At 39.2% G+C, this 22100-nt stretch overlaps 1 protein-coding gene across 1 annotated transcript in view; it reads right to left on the bottom strand.

Moving 5' to 3' along the window:
• Window positions 1–7030, bottom strand: part of LOC129268187 (epoxide hydrolase 1-like) — a 29775-nt gene extending 22745 nt beyond the window's left edge. Inside the window, exon 1 of the mRNA XM_054905771.2 lies at window positions 6369–7030. Within this exon, the coding sequence (XP_054761746.2) occupies window positions 6369–6700 (332 nt within the window). The 5' untranslated portion in view covers window positions 6701–7030. The remainder of the gene's footprint in view (window positions 1–6368) is intronic.
• Window positions 7031–22100: the final 15070 nt, after the last annotated feature.

Raw genomic sequence — 22100 nt, 5'->3', positions numbered from 1 at the left:
ATTTCCATTGTAAGTGAAGCCGCGCGGGACCTAAATTAAGATAAGTACTCGACTCACCTGAACCTAGTCAGCCGGCTTGGTTGAATTCTATCCCAAAACAGCACTTTCCAAAAGGTTTGGTAAAAGCAATGTTTGTCTCTCGAGCTCTGAACACATGTGTCGGTTCAGCGGAGAACGACCCGCGACCCCGGGTCACAGGTCGGGAAACCCCGCCGAATCATCCCGATGTCTTCCGGAAATCCCCGGACCTAGGCCCCCAGGGCAGTCGCTACTACAGGCTCCCCCGTTTTAAAAAATTTTGGCCGCATTTCCAAAAAATAAATAAAAATGGGGACAAAATTCTGCCACCCAATGTGGAAAAAAGTAGCGACTGACCCACAATGGTTCCCGGAAAATTTCCACCGAGAGTCCAATAAAGTTTTTTTTTTTTTTTTTTTTTAAACCCACCCCCTAAAACATGGGTTAGCCAAAAACAAATATAACCCGGCCACTTAAAACATTAAATTTGGAGGCCGCAAACAATCTCCCAATACTCTAAACAAAGTGGCCTAAAGAATGATTACAAACCTTCCAGAAGGCCAAGCCTCCTGAAGGAAAAACCCAGGGAACACTCACACCAGTAGTTATATCACTGGGGGAAGCACCCTGGATACAACCCGGCCTATTGCCAGGCTCCCGGGAAATACAGCCGAAAGGCGTCCCGGTTGTGACAAAGTATATACTCTGTCTGCAGGACCCCCCAATATACAATGGGGAGTCTGGCCCCTGGAGGCCATGAACCGGCAAGTATGGGGAGTCAATCTCCAATAAGAGACACTCATCCAGTATTCTGAGTACTCCCATCCTCCTGGGATTCACTAAAACCGAATCGTTCCGGTAACCCTGGGATAACATTCAGGGTATGCACTGCGATATTATGCAATGCAATTGAATCCACCTCTAGGGACTCACGCCCACCACTCCCACGATGTGGTGGGATTCATATAGTGTCCCGTGCCTGTAGGATCAACTTCCTTCCTACTGTGTAGATGAGGAATTAACACCTACCCAGACAATCCTTCAGAAAAGGGAGAATTTACTAAGACATTCACCGCGAAAATCTAAAAACCAAACCCTTCATGTAGATAAGCGGTGGTCCCAATAACCGGATCACAACGTCTTATAGCATTGCTCCGGAATTCCCGAACTATTCACGGGTGTTCCTTGGAGACAATCTATCTCCCAAGCGGTCCCTGATTCGAGTCAGGTGTTTCCCAAGGATTTCTTAGGAAGTCTGTTAATTCCCGGATCCCATAGCCTCCTCTGCCGGGTGTCAGGCAATGCCACTGGATGTCCCCTCCGGAAATGGTTTCCTGCTGTGATGCAGCAGGACAAGTACATATTGGTGACACCAGTATGGGCTGATCCTGGCTTACAGGATTTTAGCTGTATGAAAGAATCATCAAGACTTAACAGCTTCAAAACTGTTTCATGGCGCTTAGCAAACCACTCCTCCTGAGGAACTATTGCATCCAGAGTTGTTGGAGCGGACCCGGAAGTTTCTGGGCTAAGCGTACAGCTCTGCTCTTGCCCTACAGTCTTGGGCAGGCTTAGAGGAAACTCCTCCAAGTCTTCATATCCGGAGTCTTCGGATAGGCCTCCCGATGACATAGGTATAGAGGCCATGGAACTGGTATTAAGGCGGCAGACAACTGCGTCCACCTCCAGTTCATTCTCAGACAGAATCTCTGAAGATTCACCGGGTTGTATACTCTGATTCAGAGTATCCGGTGTAACTGATTCACGAACTGTTGAGAGATCTATGAGATCACCAAGATCTGTATTGAGATCTATGAGATCGTTCAGATCTGTATGGAGATCTATGAGATCCCCAAGATCCGTATTGAGATCTATGAGATCGTTCAGATCTGTATGGAGATCTATGAGATCCCCAAGATCTGTCTCAAGGTCTTTGAGATCTCTCATATCTGTTTCCAGATCTAGATGATCGCCAGCAGGCGTCTGTCCTCCATGATTGCCAGGACACAAGCACCACAATGATAACTCAGCATCAGCACTTGTATCAAGAGGATCGCGTGCCAGCACTGGTGAATCTATTCTGGAATCAATTCGGCCAAATGGCTCCTGGATCGAGACTCGGCCATCAGTCCCGACCCCTCCTCGTTTCCCTCCTCAAGCTCTATGAGGGAGACTGAGGGCTTGGTGTTTCCGGAGCTGCGCTTTGGACAATTTCTGAGGTAATGTCCGGTGGATCCACACTTGAAACATGCCCCGGGTTCAGAGGAAGGACGTGCTTTCAAAGCCTCTACAGCTTCGCATAACCTAGCCACATTCTTAGACATGGAATCAAGGCAGTCTTCAAAATCAAACATTCGCTTCATCACCTCGCCCGGGCCGATTGGGCGTGGGTGACTTGACTTAGATCCAGCGGTGCTCCGCTGCTGGGTAGGCGTAGTTTGAATCTGATTCGCAGCCCATTCCCAGTGATCCCCAACTTCGGCTAAGGAAACCTTTGCAGGTTTTGAGCGACCAAAAACCGCGGTGTGGGAATGCTGTGCCCACCGGATAGCATCCGCCGCGGATTCCACCGACTTCGGACGGTGATTCAGGGCCTGGAACCCTGCATTGCGATCATATGCTCCTTGGCACATGCGCAATACAAGCTGTTGCTGGAGGAAGGATTCAGGACTGCCTGGAAATGCCCTAGCTGCAAGTTCCAGAAGGCGGTCCGCCCACTCTTCCAATGACTCATCGGCCCCCTGCTTGGCGGCCATGAATTCTAACTGAGAGGACTCAGGAAGCTCCGAGAAGTTGAATCGGGCAGCCATCTTTCTGACGGCGACAGTGTAATCCATTCCCGGATTCTGAGCTGCTATACGGTCATAGTAGGCAAGGGCCTTGCCCTCCAAACACCAACACAGCTGGGCCAAGCTTTCCTGGCCATCCCACTCTCTGTCAGCAGCGAGAAGTGAAAACTTCCGAAAGAACGGATCCCATTGAGACTTCCCATCAAATGAGAGACCTTTGGGGAGTCCTTGGAAAGACAGACCGGTGCGAGGGCGGCCCATGGCATAGACCACCGGGGGTCTAAACCCACTCACCGGTGCACTGTGGGGCACAGTTCGGATATCCCTATAGGGCAGAGATACCCTAGGGTTTGCCTGGTGTGAAGCATCTCTTGCCGAATGTGGGTCTAACCCAGCATTTGCATGAGGCATCTGGGGATCCGGTGTATGACCGGAACCGTCCCCAGGGAAGGGATTATCCCTTCTCGGGCGAGGGCCTGGTGTGGCATTGGCACGCGGATTAGTTCCGTTTGTGCCGGAGGCATTCGCCCTCCCATTGCTCCCGTGGGATTCCGGAGGCGGATAGAAGTCAAACCGATATGGATCCGGAATTTGGTTGCCGCGGGGTGTGCTCGCCCCCATCGGACGCAGCTCCGGCATAGAGTGGAATGCTGCCGAACTATCCACGGGACGCGCTGGCGTGGCACCGCTCGATGATGCGGTGGATACGGATGGAGGTGCGAAATCGAAACTCTCCACCGGAATATCCCCAAGAAATGGGGCCGACGCAAACAGGTCGGGTGTAATGGTCCCATAGTGTGACCTGGCCTCGGCGATGACCGCAAGGCCCGCGGCAGTCATGCCGGGCACAGCCGCAAGTTCCAACATGGAACATGAATTAATAGGGAGTCGGTTTGACTCCGCCATTTTATCAAATAACCTAACTGATTATGCCTATATATTAATAATCAGTAATTTCTATTGCGGAAATAGATCCACCAATACTTGAATTAATTCCGCCCTTGTAATTGCTCCTGCACGGTATGCTAATAAAAGAAATCGCAGAAGACGTAGCCTCCCCCTAATTTCAATAACAAACTGATCTGAATTATTCTCATCCATGTACTGAAATAAGCCAAGACTAATTACCCTTAAAAGAGAAGGGAAGCAATTTAATTATACACAGCTACAATTGCCGCTGAGTATATATATATATATAGCCACTATATTCCAATATAGATATATATTTATATATCCAGTATATTTAACTATTGTTTATTTATATCCAAAATTCTCCAAACGCCTTTACAAATATTTTATTTTAGTTGTTTCCAAAAAGTCTTTAGGTATTGTAATATTTTATTTCTTTGATATCCAAAAAGTCTTTAATAATATTTTATTTGTTGTGTCGCAGCTAACGGTGCGCCAAGCCTACACGACACGGAAGGTAATTTTAATAACGGTTGCCCGGCCGAATGTTCGCGAGTCAATAGTTGGCGTTGATCCGATTCCGTGCAAGGTACCTGGTAATAACTATCCTTCTAAAAAATAAGCTCTGTATTGGTAACCAAAAATTATATCCACTAGGGTAATAAACCCTCTTGTTAATTTTAATCAACCAAGAGTCTGATGTAAAGACTAGCTTAAATGTTGATGTAACACTATCAGTCTAAATTATATAACTGCTCAATCGATCAAATATATTTTTTATTAAAAGCCAAAGTCCGATATCCAGACTATCTCTGAATTACATCAATAGGGTCTGATCTATATAGACTAACCCTTAATCAAATTGACAGGGTCTGATATATAAACTAATCTTTGATTAACTCAACAGGGTCTGATATATAGACTGACTTTTGATTAGATCAACAGGGTTTGATATTTAGACTAACTCTTAATTAATCGACAGGTCTGATTATCTAGACTAGCCCAATATAAAATCGTAAAAATATAGATCAGAAAATTTGTACAAACGTTAACCGCTAACTAAGAGCAGTACAAACAATCATAGGTCTGAAACCCCGACTAGCCGACGAAATTTGTCAACCGGGGTCTGGCATACAGACTAACAATTATTAAAGATAAAGTCTGAAATACAGAATAACTGTACTCCAAACCACGAGCAATATGTAAAATAATTAAGTGGGGCCGATAAAAATAAATATGTTTTCACTTCGTAAAGTTTATCTCAAAGGGTCTGATTAATCAGACTAACCCTGAGTTTATTTCACAAAAACCCAACGTTGATCTTAATTGACAATAACCCTACCAATTAACTTTAAATCTAACAAATATCACAAAAATCAAACCCTTGCAATAACACCGGTGTAACCGGTACACAAGAGTCTGAATTGTCAGACTACGTCAAGTTCAAGATGAATCCACAGGTACCTGCACTTGACAGCCTCTACGACAGGCTGTATTTAACCGATCAGGTCACCGGTTACAATACAATAATACAATTGAATCTAAACGCACCCAACAAATAATCACAATCACTCCACACTCTCTCAATAAAAAATTGTTGTTGTTTTTTTTTTTTTTTTTTTTTTATTTTTTTTTTTTTTTTATTTTTCTATTTTAATTTGGTAACGGACTCCCCACTACACCGAGTGGGTGGGTCCACACGCAACACAATGTAACAAACAATCAACACAATAATCGAAACGATAAATCAATAAATCAAAGCACTATCGCAGAAAAGCAATTCGAATATAACGGGTGCTACACAAATCGGTGCACAAGGCTGCCAGGAAACCCCGAACCCCCACCGCCTACAACTAAGCGGTAGTGTAAACGGGGTCACCACTCGCGGTGCACACTCACCGCGCGATCGATCAACCCGAATCACTGCACAACAACAAGCAACCTCGGGTAAAATTGATAATAAAAGGCAACCGAACAAAGGCACAAGAAGAAGACAGTAGGAAATCCGTCGAAAAGAGAATAGAGAATACAAATGAAAAAAGAACAGACAGTGACAGTCAAGGAAAACCGAGAAAAGAAAGGGAAAACGGAAGGGAAAAATACAGCCCGGGTGCCCTCGGTCGCAGAAATCCCACTGCTACCTGTTCCCGGCCTACCGATTTGACCCGACCAAATTACTTTTCTTTAGCTAGGGTTGGCCCAAATTTGTCACAGATCCGGTCCGTGACGCCAATGAAGCCGCGCGGGACCTAAATTAAGATAAGTACTCGACTCACCTGAACCTAGTCAGCCGGCTTGGTTGAATTCTATCCCAAAACAGCACTTTCCAAAAGGTTTGGTAAAAGCAATGTTTGTCTCTCGAGCTCTGAACACATGTGTCGGTTCAGCGGAGAACGACCCGCGACCCCGGGTCACAGGTCGGGAAACCCCGCCGAATCATCCCGATGTCTTCCGGAAATCCCCGGACCTAGGCCCCCAGGGCAGTCGCTACTACATAAGTTTGGTATGCTCAGGGCATACCAATGTCAAGGACATTGACTCGTGACAAGGCGCCACTATCCCCGCCCACTTCCATCTGGGACTGAAAACTTCCAAATCCAAACCCTTTTTCATTTCGTTAAGTGTTCTCATATCCATCTGATCTATACTTACCTATATCTCTCAAGCCAATATCTCTGGACCTGTTTCATATAATCAGAATCAAAGCCATAATGAAAAGCAGCGTCTTCTACGCGGTCTACAAAACGAGTATTCCGAAGCCGGGCATCCAAATCATTCAGCACATCATCCGACACATTCACACGGAACTTGCGAACGGAGGTGTCCTGTTTGCTCCCCGAGACTTCAGGCAGGCCTCGACCCCACCACCCGTCTCCGATGTCTGAGGGCGGCGCGGCTTTCAATGGCGGGTTCAAGGTAATGTGAATGATATACCCAACAGCAACTGCGGACAAAACGATGAACAATGTCAACTTCCAGCCCATTTTGACTGAGTGAAATATCTACCTCCTTGACGAAGAAAATAGAATATTGAATGTTTATTGGACGTAAATTCCCGCCAGCCGTCCGAACTTACAGGTCTCACAATGTCAATGATTACATAAGATCGATCCCACACGGACGTCGCGCGCGTCCCTGGATATTTCATACGATCGCCCAGATGAGGGAGGGGCCCGCGGGGGGAGCTAGGTCCATCATTGGCGGCGATCCACGCCCCTCCCCCGAATTAAATCTTGTCTTTCTCTGACTGACATAAAGAAACAGTACAGTCAGAGACCAGCGAGTCTCAATCGATGAAAACCAAGGATAACACTGAAAAATTTGTCAGCAATGACGGGTCAGTGTCGACAACTTTCATTAAGCCCCTCCCCCATTACTGGTTACCCAGTCTTAATTCCGATAAAGGGGTCCGTAGGATTAAAGTTTGATAGATTTGGGGAATAGTTGTCATCAGAAATACGAAAAAAAATCATGATGATTCATTTGAAATTTTGCAATGGCGGGGTAAGAAAGAAAGAAAAAAAGACAGAAAGGAAATAAAGACAGAATTAAAGAAAGGAAGAAAGGAAAGACAGAATTAAAGAAAGAAAGAAAGAAAAAAGAAAGAAAGAGAGGAAAGACAGAATTAAACTGAAAGAAAGAAAGGATTACTGTAAACACTGTGGTGTTAAAACTGACACCATTGGTGTTAATGACACCCTGAGGCAAATACACCCTAGAGATTGAACATAACACCAACGAGTGTAAATGTAACAACCAAATGTGTTGTAATAAGACCTATAGGTGTTAAACTAACACTGCCAATTTAACACCGGTGTAAAATAAGTGGTGTGGTCCTCTATGTACACCGGTTAACACCGCTGTTTTTGCTGTTTAGGAATGAAGAAAGAAAGACAAATATAGGCCTCTTTGAAAAAGTATACAAATAACAATAGGGCCTACAAGAAGTATTATTAAATGGATTTGTGCAACGAAGCAAAACTTAGAAATGCCATTACTTCTGCATGGCCCTGGGAACGATTTTTTTGAGTGGGGTGCTGATGTAATTTGAAAAGCAAAAAAAAAGAGGTTTTCAATACAAAATGAAGGTAATTTTGGTTGCATTTTTTTTTTACATATCTTCCTGAATAACGTCCTGGGCTTGCTGCCTACGGAGAATAATACACGCAGCACCCCCAAGGACTTTGGGGGGGTGTGTCTCAGCACCCCAACTCTCCCGCTTACCAGGGCCGTGTACTTCTGGTTGAGTTTAGTTACTTGTTTGTTTTTTCTTTGTTGCTTAACAGTGTGGACTTGCTGTCAAGACTCTATGTAAATCGTCAAACTAATAGCAAATTGTATATTTTCAATAGTTCATGGATTTAAAAGTCTGAAATATTTTTTTATTGTCCACGATGAACTACAGATAGTTGACCAATGGGGCATGACCACGGAAATGAGCATGACAATTGCCGTCCAAAATACAACACTGCTACCGTTCCTACTCAATTGCTTTAGAGCATCATAGACAAAGAGCGCCCTCTTGTGAAGAAGACAACTGAGCATTGAAGGGGAATTCAGCCTTTGCCCCCCCCCCCCCCAAAAAAAAATGTTGTGTTAGAAAGGAGAAAAATAAATAAATAACAGAATGGTTACAGTTTGAAAGAAATCGGACAAGCAATAAAAAGTTATGGCTCCTTTAAAACTGAGATCACTAAAGGCGACCGCACACCTTACGATTGGTCTGCGACCCGATTTCGCAATAAAATGTAGTAGACTTTGATGCTAACATTGAGACTTGGAATATCTTACTGTGTAATGTTGTAAATCATCGTACGAATACCTCTGTTCAAATCTGTGACTATGCTATCATCCTTCTCAGAATAAAAGCGAATTTAATATCTAAAAAAAGTTAGTCGTAATGACGTCATAGCAGTCGTACGATTGGCTACGATTTGAAACTAATTTGGCCTTTACTCCGAAATAGAGGCTTGCAATCTTTCAAAATGGTTATATATGTTAGTATTCTTTCAATTAATTTAAACCTCAAATAAAATGATATGTTCCATTTTCATTTTTAGCAAATGAGCAAAATGCGATTTGTTCCAAAATCGGATCGCGAACAGTCGTAAGGTGTGCGGTGGCCTTAAGACTATGTAGATTTGTAAATTTTGTGATTTATTTCAATTTGTTATAATAAAAACAGGAAAAAAAGAAAAAAAAAGACTACGTAGATATCAAATTGGCAACTGGGTAAATAAATTGTGATAAGGGGCAAGGACAACTTTCTCAAAATCCATGTACTTAATTATCAGGCATTTGTGGTTTTCTCCTAAATATCGATTCCCCTGGGGCAGCAATCTAAACATAACCCAGGTAGCATATTATCTTATGGTCTCACGAAAAAAATATAATCTGAAGTAAAAAACAAAAATGGGGAAAATTACATTTTAGCCATTTTATGTATTGGAATACATCTAAGAGTAGTCCTTGCCTTACACCACCGTGACATTACATATGCGGCCAATTTAAAGTCTCCATATGGGTACACTATTAAAATGTTGGGCAACATACTGTCCACACAACAATTGGTTAAAGAAAAAATATCCAACTCTTGGTAGTTTACATATTTCACAGTATCTTCTCCTGACCTTGATATATGTGATGTGAATTATATTCTCCCATGACATAATTATGTTGTGCTCAAAAGGAGGCAAGATGCAATTTGAAAGATAATGAGGAATATTTGAAAATTTGTGTACAAATTTGGGGAATTGTCACAAAATCAGCCATTTGGAACTACGTTTGCCAATTTGAGGATCCCCATAGAAAGTACAACAAGAGTTTTCAAACGTCCATAACTTGCCTATTTCATAATCGATTTTGATGAAACTTTTTTATAATTGTTCCTCTCATTTTACTCTTTCCAATAAGATCGCTTCTCTATTTGGGTTTTGGTTTCCTTTAAGGCGGCAGAAGATTTTAATAAGATCGCGATCATCTCATACAGGGAACGATTTTAAAAGTGGGTGGGGGGCTGACCATGCTTTAAAAAATCACAATCAGATAGTAATTTTTATGTTTTTGTAAACAGTTTTGGGAAGTGGGGAGCTGAGTCCTACGGCCCCCCCCCCCCCCCCCCCCCCGTTCGCGGCCCCAGAAAGAGGGAGGGTCAATGATGAAAGCGAAAAAGCAAAGATAAAACTCACAAGAATTAGATGAAAATAACATAAAAGAAAGAAAGAAAGAAAGAAAGAAAGAAAGAAAGAAAGAAAGAAAGAAAGAAAGAAAGAAAGAAAGAAAGAAAGAAAGAAAGAAAGAAAGAAAGAAAGAAAGAAAGAAAGAAAGAAAGAAAGAAAGAAAGAAAGAAAGGAAGGAAGAAAAAAAAAGAAAGAAAGAAAGGAGAAAAACTAAAACAATAAGAAGGGAAAGGAAAGAAAGGGGTTGAATAAAAAATAAAAAGACCTCCTTGCCTCCTGATTGGTGACTTTGCTAATGAAAATCACACGACTCAACAATTATTAAGTAAATAATATCTAACTTTCTTAAAAAGTCCCAGTCGTTCGGATATAATAGCAACACTTATCCTCACTTGAATTCAAAGAAAGAGGTTGAATGAAAAATAAAAAGACCTCCTTGCCTCCTGATTGGTGACTTTGCTAATGATTAGTTTTACAGATTCGTCGACCCTAATCCTTCTCTTGCCAAATTAGGCCTACTATAAAATCACACGCCTCAACAACAAATAATATCTAACTTTCTTAAAAAGTCCCAGTCGTTCGGAAATAATAGCTACACTTATCCTCACTTGAATTCAATTGTCATGTAATCTTAGACGTTTCCTTATTGATTTGAAAATAAAATGATTAATTTTCAATTCTTCGGTTTCCTTCAGCCTGTTTATCCTGTTAATAATTATCATAAGTGCTGAAATGATATCAGAAATCAACACCCGTCATCAAAAGTGCGGTTCTTATATTGTTTTATTTAATAAACATTTCCTCAAAGCGATAATGATTTTTTTATATATATTTTTTTTTTGTGTTTTTTGTTAGGAGAGTGTGCAAATCGATATAACCCGTCGCTTATCTGGAATTGGGTGTTATCTGTACAAGTCATATAAGGATGCATGCAGGAGTAGTTTTAAACCATTTTTATTTTTTCAAATTTAAGTTGCTTAACCCAAAATGTTTATTTGCTGGTACTTTATTTTCATCTGCATACAAAAGTTGCCAAAATATTATATCATGTCAATACGGAAATACGACAATAAACCACAGGTGGTATATACTTATTTAGTGAGAAGTAAAAAAGGTGTAATAAGCCGACCACAATGTGACAATCAACCTCTATGTATATAGCCAGAACCCCCCCCCCCCCCCCAACTAATTCTATCCACTGATCTGGAGCCCGTAACATGCAAAGCTTCGCAATGATCGTAGAACAATTTTCTTCGATTGATTGCATAGACTACAATGTACAATCAATCGTGAATATCAAGCGTACGATCAATCGCTAACCTTTGGGTTATACGGGACCCCGGATAATGTTTTTTTTTTATAAACCAGACTAACTAGCATGTGCCAAAAGCGGGCAGTATTCGAACTTTAAAAATTATGTCCACTTGATTGCGATAACAATTAATTTGCTCTCAGCATTTATGTCAGCAGCGTCAGCCCTTGTTGCCCCCAAATGTGTCTTTTTCCACAAAAGAGTGAATAATAATTAGGCTTCTTTGATCTTTTGTGTGATAGTATATCATCTAGTTTATGACAAAATATAAACAAAGCATGACATGGCAAAATGATATAGACGTTTGATTCTGATATAGGCCTAATTATATCAAAATATATTAAAATTGTATTTTGGGGGAAACATAAAAAATGATTTTACAAAAATAAAGTAAAATTAACTAAATAAATCATATAACAAGTTTGAGTTAGGTACAAATAACGTTTCTGCTCCTAGGCCCTGATGGGAACGATTTTTTAATAGGGGTGCTGCTTTGGGGAACAAAAACTTGACAAGCCACGAAATAATTTGTTCAGCAGCCCTGGACCGCCCCTCCCCAACATCAATGCGCTTTCCTTATTGATTCATAAGTGGTCAGGAGCAAATACATCAGTTTCCGCAATCAAATTCATTTATTTCACATCTCTCTAAAAAAAAAAAACAAGATACAATCAAAGACAACACTCTTCAGAAAAAAATACTCGTATAACTTCAAAAGATCCTGTCATCGATATCATAATTATTTTCAAAGCTAAATAATGTTTCTTTTTTAAAGGTCTGTAAAAAAAAATGAATTGATTTCCGTTCACAACTGTACATGATTAACATAAAGATAAACATTACATGACATTATATCTTAAGGAACACAATTAGAGAATTACCTCAGATAATTTTTTTTATTTAAAGCAGGGGCGGATCCAGGATTTTTCAAAGGGAGGGGGCACATTTTCCCCGAGGACAAATTTGGCAAGCAAAAAAAAAAACACGGCATTTTTACATCACAAATTGTAATTGTGCCTTTCCAAAGTGGGTGGGGCACGGGCCGGCATTGCCCCCCCCCCCCGGATCCGCCAGTGATTTAAAGTAACATATGTTACATGCATGGAGTGCCTGTAGGGCGAATCCAGAGTTGGTAAAGAGTGGGTCGGGTAATTAAGTAATTGCCAGCCCCCCCCACACACACACACAAAGTAGTCTGCAGGCACAGACCCTGATTGAAACTTTGATCAACAAGTGTGTCTCCACGCAAAGACTAGCACATACAAAACTTACTGTTTCAATTCGAGGGCCTTTAGTGCACAAGGCATGAGTAGGCTGCAATTCAGACCCTTAAGGACGTGCGCATTATGATCTGCACATATTTTACACTCTGCGCGCTGACGTCACAATGGATGAACAGGTGATTAATTAGCTGTAGGTATGAGCTAATTTTTCTCATTATCTGCACTCTAACTGCAAATACGATGCGTTATTTTATGAAGCTAAAAAGCACCTCTTATAGTATACCTTCCTATACAACTTTGCAAAGTTTTGTGAAAATGTCATGGATTTTTAATAAAATGCAGCATTTATTATTTTCTAGTTTGTTATTGAAACTTCACATTTTTTAGATTGGTTTTTTTTTTTTATCTTTTACGCTATTTTTAAAGAACTGACAGTGCTGTTAGACTTAAAAGAGCAAACAAATAGCACTATAAATATATGCTCAATCTTAACGATACAATTATTAACTCTTGCGAAATTTGATGAAATTTTCATGGATTTTGACTTAGTATTAGAGGTTTGAACTCATTGTAGTGATCTCGTGAGGTCTAAAATTGGCAAATTCTTTTGAATGCGCAATTCTTGAGAACATCCATTTGAGTGAACTTTGAAGCTCTATAGCAAAAAAATCAAGCGCATGGACCGATGTTAATTTTTGCATATTTCGATTATTCAGGTTCTGAAGTATCTATGTAAAAAGTTTGGTGAAAATGACATGGATTTAATTTTAACTGTGGAACGTCCTTAACTCGAGTGAAGGTTTGCACAGCAAAATACATACAAAGAGAGGAAATAGGGGACTTTAATTATAACCACTCATGTTTGCTTTACATTTTTTCTTTAAAAAATTAAAGGGTCTATGAGACCCCTCCCCCGAATCTGTGACAAAAGTGTCTCCCCTAAGTGAAAACGATTCCGATTTTGACAGGAAAACATATTTCATTTAACAAAAACCGAAGTCTTTTTATTGAATAGTCATAATTTTCCCCAGACAATTATTTCCTTGTTTATGTATAATACATGATTAGTGAATTCTTGTTTGTCGGATAATTTTCAAGAAATCGACCCTGAATATAAATATCCTCTTAAAATATCACTTTCAGCAAAAAGTTTGAGAAGTATTTCCACTTTGTCATTGTTTAAAAGAAGTCATATCCTTTCACTAAACTTATGTTAATGTCATTTCCTTGTTTCAACATGTTCAAGTACATTGTTTATTCTGTCATACTTATCTGTCTTAAGATGGCCAAACACCCAGATCTGTATATCGAATATCAAATATTTAAGATGTTCAAGTTTGATAAACAACCGGGAGAAAATGGAATAAAGAAGAAATAATTGAAAGATATTTTTCATTTATTCACCGATTCACACATTGTGTCCATGAAATTGTCTATTTTACTTCCATCCATGTATTTTATGATTTATGAATTAATTTATGTCATGATTCTGGTGCAGACTTGAAGTATTTTTGCGTCAGGATTTCGGGGAAGGGGCACTGAGGAAGAGTTGTGTGGGTGTGTGTGTGTGTGTGTGTATCACGGGTGTAAATCCGGGGGAGGGTTGAGAATATCCGGGAATTACCCCCCCCCCCCCACACACACACACATTTTATTGTTCGGACGGAGGGGGGGGGGGTGTCATGTATATTCACCCCACTTGTTTTCAAGGCAGAAACGGTATTTTTTTTTCGTCATCAAAATAATGTTTAATACTACTGCTAATGAGTTAATTTAATCGAAAATACTATCGAAGTGTTGCATTTAGCTCAATTTTGCATTCTAAAACCGTTAAATTTCTCGCGCGGTCGCCCCGCTCACTCGCTCTATGTTTTATGAGAATTTTGCCTTTACTGCATGTCAGGGTATCCCGCCACAAGCTTTTGCTATCGGAAACTTGCGTGCACCTTTTCTGCACTATATAACTGGTATTTATAAAAAAATTGATTTGTATGAGTTTATGTTTACGAAATGAACAAATTTCTGAAAAGGAAGAAAATAAAGTTATGTTAACATGGTTAATGAAATGAAATTTGTAGCAAACCCAGATAAACTCCCACATTGTCTTTATTGCAAATGTTATATCGCTACATCACGAGAATATAGTTACACGATGCCAATTACTTTTATTTATGATCATATTTTTTTATCGTATATCAAATTAAATCAGGACAGCAACAATTTCCGTATTACAATTTTATCAAAAGGGGAATTATCACATTGATAACAGTCAAAAAATATTTCCAATGTGCACCATCTCTGAATATAATTTTAATGTTTTTTTTTTCAAAATCTGTCCTTCCTGCAATCATTTACATCCTTGTTCTATTTCCACGTCATTGGAACATCATTTTGTGGTCTGCGATGGCCTATAATTCATTTCATAAGGCAACTTTATTCCCAATAATGAGGATCCCCTATTTTTATTTTTCATCTCACCTCTAACCAGCGAGTAAATGAGTTTTCGACTAAAATATTAACTGTTTAATCTCATTTACTCGTTCTGATTTAACAATCTATATTTCTTTTTAATGTCATTCTAAAGTTTAATTTCCTGATTGAAAAGTGACCCTTATATTTTGCTCTTATATTCACCCCTTCCCCCCTTTTTAACCCTGAAGCAACTCTATAAAGGCTCACTCACTACGCTCGTTCATGCCATGCAGCTTTACGTCCCTCACATAATATACTTACACTTTAATTGAAAGGAGTTTTTAGACACCATTGAGTCTCTTTTCTGAAAATTTGCTCGCTCGCTTCGCTTACTCGCAGGCCTACATTGAAATGCAGTCAACCCAATTGTAATTCAGTAATTTATATGAAAACAGTCCAGCCATCGAAAATAAATTGTGACATAATGGTATGTATACACGATTATACCCCCGTATACGTATATCCCTTCACATGGCGGTGTCCCCAAGATTTTGAATTTTCAGCTCAATAATTGCTATCACCCCGCCTAACCCCCCCCCCCTCGACTGCTCGAACCGGATTTACAAGACTTGTTGGTATCTGATTATATAAAAAATAAATAAATAAATCTCAGATCATTATCATTCGGAGTTTTTCGTAACTGTTAGAGACCAATTAAGAAGCTTTTACCCCCTTTTTAACTGTTGCCATGGTCAAACTAAACCAAATACTTCGGTCTCTGTTACATTGGTTGTTCCGCTAAACTCCGTTGGGCGCCATTCACCTATTACATGAGAAATTTAAAAGGCAAAAAGTAATAAAAAATAAAAGATATTAAAAAATTCCTCCAAATTAAACAAGACTGCTGCTAGTGTCTAGGTCACACATGATCTTCCGTGATATCAAGAGGGCGGGATTTAAAAGAGTTCCAGTGCCTGCTTTAGTGGTGGGCGTGGTGCAAGTTGCCTTTTTCGACCCTGGGCCAGCCCAGCGCGCGCCCCAGCCTCCCGTTCTGTATATAAAAAAGGAGCATTGAAACAAATAAATAAAACTGATAATTTGCAAACAAATATCGGTACCGGTACTAGTATACGTCTCTTGAAATTCAAAAGAAAAGCAGAAATTTCTGGAAAATAATGAAATCGATCTTCGCGTATTGCAGGAATAAAAAGCGGATGCAATCTTGAACGCAATGACAAACTGGCCACACCCATATGTAGCTTATTGTCAAAATGCGTTCGCGCATGTAAACAAAAAGCACATGCATTGAGTCTCCGTAGCGTATTTCCGTTCTGATTTCGCCGCGAAGTACAGTACGCACGTAAATAACGTACGCATTCGCTATTAGCCACATATACATACAAACGAAAGGATTCGGACAATATTCTGTGTCGGATTTACTTCTAATTTGGCCGTTTCTGTGGATTCTTATCAGTGATTTAGCGAAAGAGGAGGGTTGGACATTTAATAGGATCTATCGAATTGGATTAGAGGTGAGTTTTCCTGTGGTATTCCTGGATTATTTTTGGTACAGATAACTGATGAGATGGCGAGCGAGATGGGAGAAAGTTGTTTAAATTTTTTCAACTCAATGACCGGGCTCAATGTTGCGGGAATTCAATCGGTGTTTCACTACACAGTACAGTACAGTGTGCCTGTATATATATCTAAACGTACTTTATATACACTCATGCATTTTAGTGGGCCCTCGACTAAAGTTCTTCTGGCATAAAATATGCCCATGGCTGTATACTAGTCTAGTACTATAATCTTCAGGATTTGAAGGAGGCAGTCAGTGTTAGCTTGAAGAACTTGAAGAAAGATCTACATGATCAAGATTCAAGTAGATCTAAATCATGTAAATAAATGTAACTTGTTATGTTAGACTTAAAAAATCTGCTGATTTTGGAATATTTTTTCGTAACATTTTCTAATTTTTCAATTTTTCTCAGTTCTCCTCACTCCTCAGACAAGGGAGGGTATGCCTAGTCTTGAGGACTCCATGATGATGTTTTTTTTAATATTTTGACATATATACCTATTCATCGTGGAGTCTTGACACTCTTCCCATAGATGCATAAGAGACTGGTCAACCAGGGGAGTGTTTCATGAAGGACTTGTCAGACGTTTTATCCGACAAGTCCTGTTTTATCCGACAGTTACTAACAGTGCTTCTTAGCCAATCAACATCAAGGAAAGATGTCAGATCTGACAACTTGTCGGACAAAAATGTTGATGAAACGCTCCCCTGGGGGGCGTTTCATTAACATTTTCATCCGACATGTTGTCAGATCTGACATCTTTCCTTGATTCTGATTGGCTGAGAGGCACTGTTACTATGGTAACTGTCGGATAAAATTGGACTTGTCGGATAAAACGTCCGACAAGTCCTTTCATGAAACGCTCCCCAGAACATAGATGGACTGAAGCTTCAGTCTCTGTACTGTAGACATTGGTTGTTCCGCTGAACTACGTTGGCTCCACTCACCTAGTAATAAATCAATGTCAGATATTGTTAAATAAATCCCCAGAAGCGACAATAATTCCTGTAAAAAAAGTGTCAAACTAGAGACGAGTCTAGAATCTAGTCTTTCTAAAAACTTCTTTTTTTTGTTAATAAACCATGAATAGTTAGACCGACATGTACAGGGCCTAATTAGATCTACATACATGCTTCACTCTTTTTAACCTTCTACATGTAACGTTCAAATCTAGCTGTTATAATTCATGCCTGCCACCTTCATGAATTTCAAAACTTTAAAAGGTCAAGTCCACCCAAGAAAAATATTTATTTGAATAAAAGAGAAAAATCAAACTAGCATAACACTGAAAATTTCATCAAAATCGGATGTAAAATAAGAAAGATATTACATTTTAAAGTTTCGATTATTTTTCACAAAACAGTGATATGCACAACTGAGTGACATGCAAATGAGATAGTCGATGATGTCCCTCACTCACTATTTCTTTTGTTTTTTATTGTTCGAATTATACAATATTTCATTTTTTTTACAAATTTGACTAAAAGGACCAACTTGACTGAACCCTATAGTTTTAAACAATGCTAATTCCACATGTCAAGGGAGGAATTAATCGTAGTTTCACTTGACAATGTGGAGAAAATTAGAATATTTCATATAATTAAATACAAAAGAAATAGTGAGTGGATGACGTCATCAGTCTCCTCATTTGCATACAGACCAGGAAACTTTAAAGTGTCATAACTTTCCTATTTTTCATCCGATTTTGATGAAATTTTCAGTGTTATGCTTGTTGGATTTTTCTCTTTTTATTCAAATCAACTATTTGTTGGAGTGGACTTGTCCTTTAATTTCACAAGTTTGACATAAAGTTGGTAGATTCGAGTGAAGACTTGCTTTGGATTGGCCTCCTTGACAGTCGTTCAGTGAATATCATTTATCCAGGGGATTAAAATAATATTGGTACCCACAACCACCTTTTCCTATCGGCCCATATTCTGAAGTCGGGTTTGATTTAAACTCTGGTTTTAAGTTGAGGTTTAACTATGGAAAGCCAGTTGATACATAAATCTCTAACAGTAGAGGTTCAATGTATCGGCTCATTTGACTCCCAAAACATTATTAACTGCCTGGGAAGGATAAGTATGACAATTGTCTTCACCAGTAAATAATTAGTGAAGAGCACAGTTAACATGAGAAGCATTCACTGTACTTTTTTAAATGTTTGGCTTCCCATAATTTTAGCACAGAGTTAGACCATGGTCTAAGTTGACTTCAGAATACGGGCCTCTATGTACCAAAAAAGTGTAGGTTTGCAATACAACATTAACACTCACTAGCATACAAATGGAGGGTTGGGGCATGGATCCCCTCCAGTAAATTTATAAATAAATCAATGAATAAATAGAATTGAATTTTTTAAATAAATTTATAAATAAAATTGAATTAAGTGAATAAATACATAAGAAATGGAAAAAAATACAAAAATAACTAAGAAAAAAATCTTGACCAAGAAAAAAAAAGGAAAGTAGTGATGGATTATGGTATCATCTGAATATTACAATTTTGTCAAAATCTATAATCACAAATGATATTTTGGTATTATGAAAGAGATCAAACTTTTTGCTTGCTCACAGTCACAGTTTTTAAAGAAATTATGTCATATGGATACACAATATTTGGCCCCTCAATTTTTTTTGCTCATTGTGCCAAGTACTGCATATACACCAAAATGTCTTTAAGATATATATCATTATTGTCCAATAGGTAATTGTGTCAAGTACACTTCCCTGATTAGAACAATAGACACTCCACCTCAAGAGGCTGTTATTTTCGTATTCACCAGAGCATTCTAAATCTGTAATTTTGAGCATATTTTGAGAGGTTCTCTATTGGTCAATATTCCGAAATCTTTCACACAAACTTAAAAAAAGTGTGTTGTTATAATAAAAGGAAAGCAATATTTTTGCCAGATTATTTAGGGCTTGTTATGTGTACTCTAGACTGGAATGACCGTCGTTTCTGGGGATTTATTTAACAATTTCTGACATTTTACTACCATCCCCATTGGTGAAGAGAGCCAACGTAGTTCAGCAGAACAACCTACATGTACATGTACATGTATAGAGACTGAAGCTTTTACCTTACCTTACCTTACCGCAAATACTGGAAGAATGCTGAATTAGCAGTCGAGCTTCCAGGTCTATCTTCTAATTTTGTCTGCTTCATTCATGTTTCAAAAAGTTTAAGGAGGCAGTGGGGCAAGTTGGTGAAAATTGACTTCTCATATCTAATTAAGAGTAGTGGGAATCATAATGTTTATATTTCCAGTGTCGGTCTAGCCTGATTTTGAAGGTGTCTACTGTGGGAGCTTCAACTACCTCAGCTGGGAGAGAGTTCCAATCATTGACTACTCGGTGACTAAAAGCTTGCCTTCCTTTTGGTCTATGTGTACTGTTATTATTTTTTATTTGTTTTAATAATGCTGAAAAATCCAAACATAATTATCAGTAATGATTTTTCAGGAAAATGTATAATTACAGAGTAACAAGCAAATGAAGATCAGTACTGACAAAAAAAATGCATGTCTTTTTATAATTAATATTGATGCCCCACATGTTTTTCTGCTATGTAGTATAAAAGCTTCACCAGGAAAAGCATGTGATAATGAAACAAATATAATTTCAAGCAAACATGAATTGAACTTGATTTTTCTAAGAGTAAGCATTTTGGTGTATGATAACACTAAACAGGATTGCTTCAAAGTGCAAGCCATTTCCTATCGAATAATAAAAATTAGATTTCTGCACAGGGGTCAGGGAATGATTGTCCTGGTATCACATCGGAATTTGCTCCACATTTTGTTTAAAGTGTGCTACACAAATATATTATTTTGTATCATAGTACATTGGATAGTGCAGAACCTAGTTGGGAGTTTTTCTTTTATGACTCAAAATGATAATCAAATTTGTTAAACCAAATTATTTCCTAACTACCAGAACTCGAACTGAAGCAGGTTGTGAGAGTAGGGCCATGTTACTCATGTACATACATGTAATTCTGGATTTTAAAACAGCTTGATGGGGGGGGGGTGAGCTTTGTGGGTTATCCTGGACACCGGGATGTAGTCAGTATTTTTAATAAGTTCAAATAGAACCATCATATACTGCAACTGATGTAAAAAAAATACCACCTTCACTCTCAAATTCTGTGCCATGATGGGAAGTTGCTATGGCAACCCATGCCCCACCCTCAAAACCTGTTGTGACTCATGACATCTCATCTTCATCCATTATTCATGAATTGCCTGGATGATTTGTAAAAAAAAGAAGAAGAAGCTATTGGTGGCATGGTGCACTATGTGTAGTCTACAAACACAGGCTCAAATTTGACACTTAACAAATGATACCAAGTCTAGAGGGAAGACTAGTCTGCACCATCCCGAGTTTTCAAATTAGCACGCTATTTCTGATCCGACAAATTATCCCGATCTGAACAATCTCAAGATTATTTGCAATGGAGACGCAACTATCGCGCTAGTTCGTAGGATTAATCTCGAGATTGCAATCCCAAGTCAATTTGGGATTATTTGCAAAATAGCGCCCTATTCTACGAATTATCGCGCTAATTCTTAGTTGCAGACGCACTCAGGATTATTTATTCACGCCGTCAGACCATAATGCATCGATGCCTCGCTCAAGCAGGAATCGCTCTTCTTGCGATGGTGGAGACGGGGTTTCTTGAATCTCGAGATTAATCGCGAAGAGGGCCGATCGGGCTAAAATCTTGAGATTGAGCAAACTCGGGATGGTGCAGCACCACCTTATGAATTCTTAATCTACATGTAGTCTGTACTTCAGACTCTGCATTATGAACTATGCTAAAAATCAAAGGTCTGTTCCTACAGACTAACATGGCTTTTCTCCCCTATATCCAAGGTAATTAATCGTACATGTATCAGCCATTTGTCATTTTGTGTGGGTATTTCCTATACAGTAGGTAATCCTGCCTGTAGATTTTTGCAAATTTAATTGCAATGGAGGTGACTAATGAATTTTCTCCTGGGCAAAGTATGAAATCGCTTGTTGGAGACACGGAATGACTTTTACAAGGTCCTTGAGACCAATCAGCTACATTATCAGAATTAATATTTTGAACAAGAATACCATTATTTCACATCAGGGCTTGTACAGTCACTGTGACATAAAGTTTTGCAGGTGGGTGTTTCATAAAGCTGTTCGTATTAAAGATACGAATGACTTTACGCCCGACTGGTGATCTTTTCTTGTGCTATGTGATATCCCTATATAACTGAGTTATGACCTAAGAACATGTTCCAGTCGTGCGTAAAGTCGTTCGTAACTTTACGAACAGCTTTATGAAACACCCACCAGGCTTACTGTATACATACATGTAGGGCCTATCTTATACATGTTCATGTAGGCCTACATGCACATAAAGTGGTAAAATCAAGACAATACAATACATCCACTTGGCCCTTTTTATGAACAGTTTCAATCCTTGTTGTGTAATGTACCAGTATTAAAATGCCTTTACGGATCTGCATATAAAATAGGCATTTGATACAGTATATACATGTACTGCAGGTACATGTACAGTACTTTTCTGCATGTATTTTGTATCAAGGCCATATATACATGTACCGATATTATCATTACATCACCTTTGCTATACACACTTTCAGTTTTATTTTTTCCCATCTCCAAAAAAAAAAGTTC

Source organism: Lytechinus pictus, chromosome 9 (assembly GCF_037042905.1).
Source record: "Lytechinus pictus isolate F3 Inbred chromosome 9, Lp3.0, whole genome shotgun sequence".
Classification (NCBI taxonomy): domain Eukaryota; kingdom Metazoa; phylum Echinodermata; class Echinoidea; order Temnopleuroida; family Toxopneustidae; genus Lytechinus; species Lytechinus pictus.
Note: the sequence above shows the minus strand (reverse complement) of the source record. Positions and strands in the feature narration are given on the sequence as shown.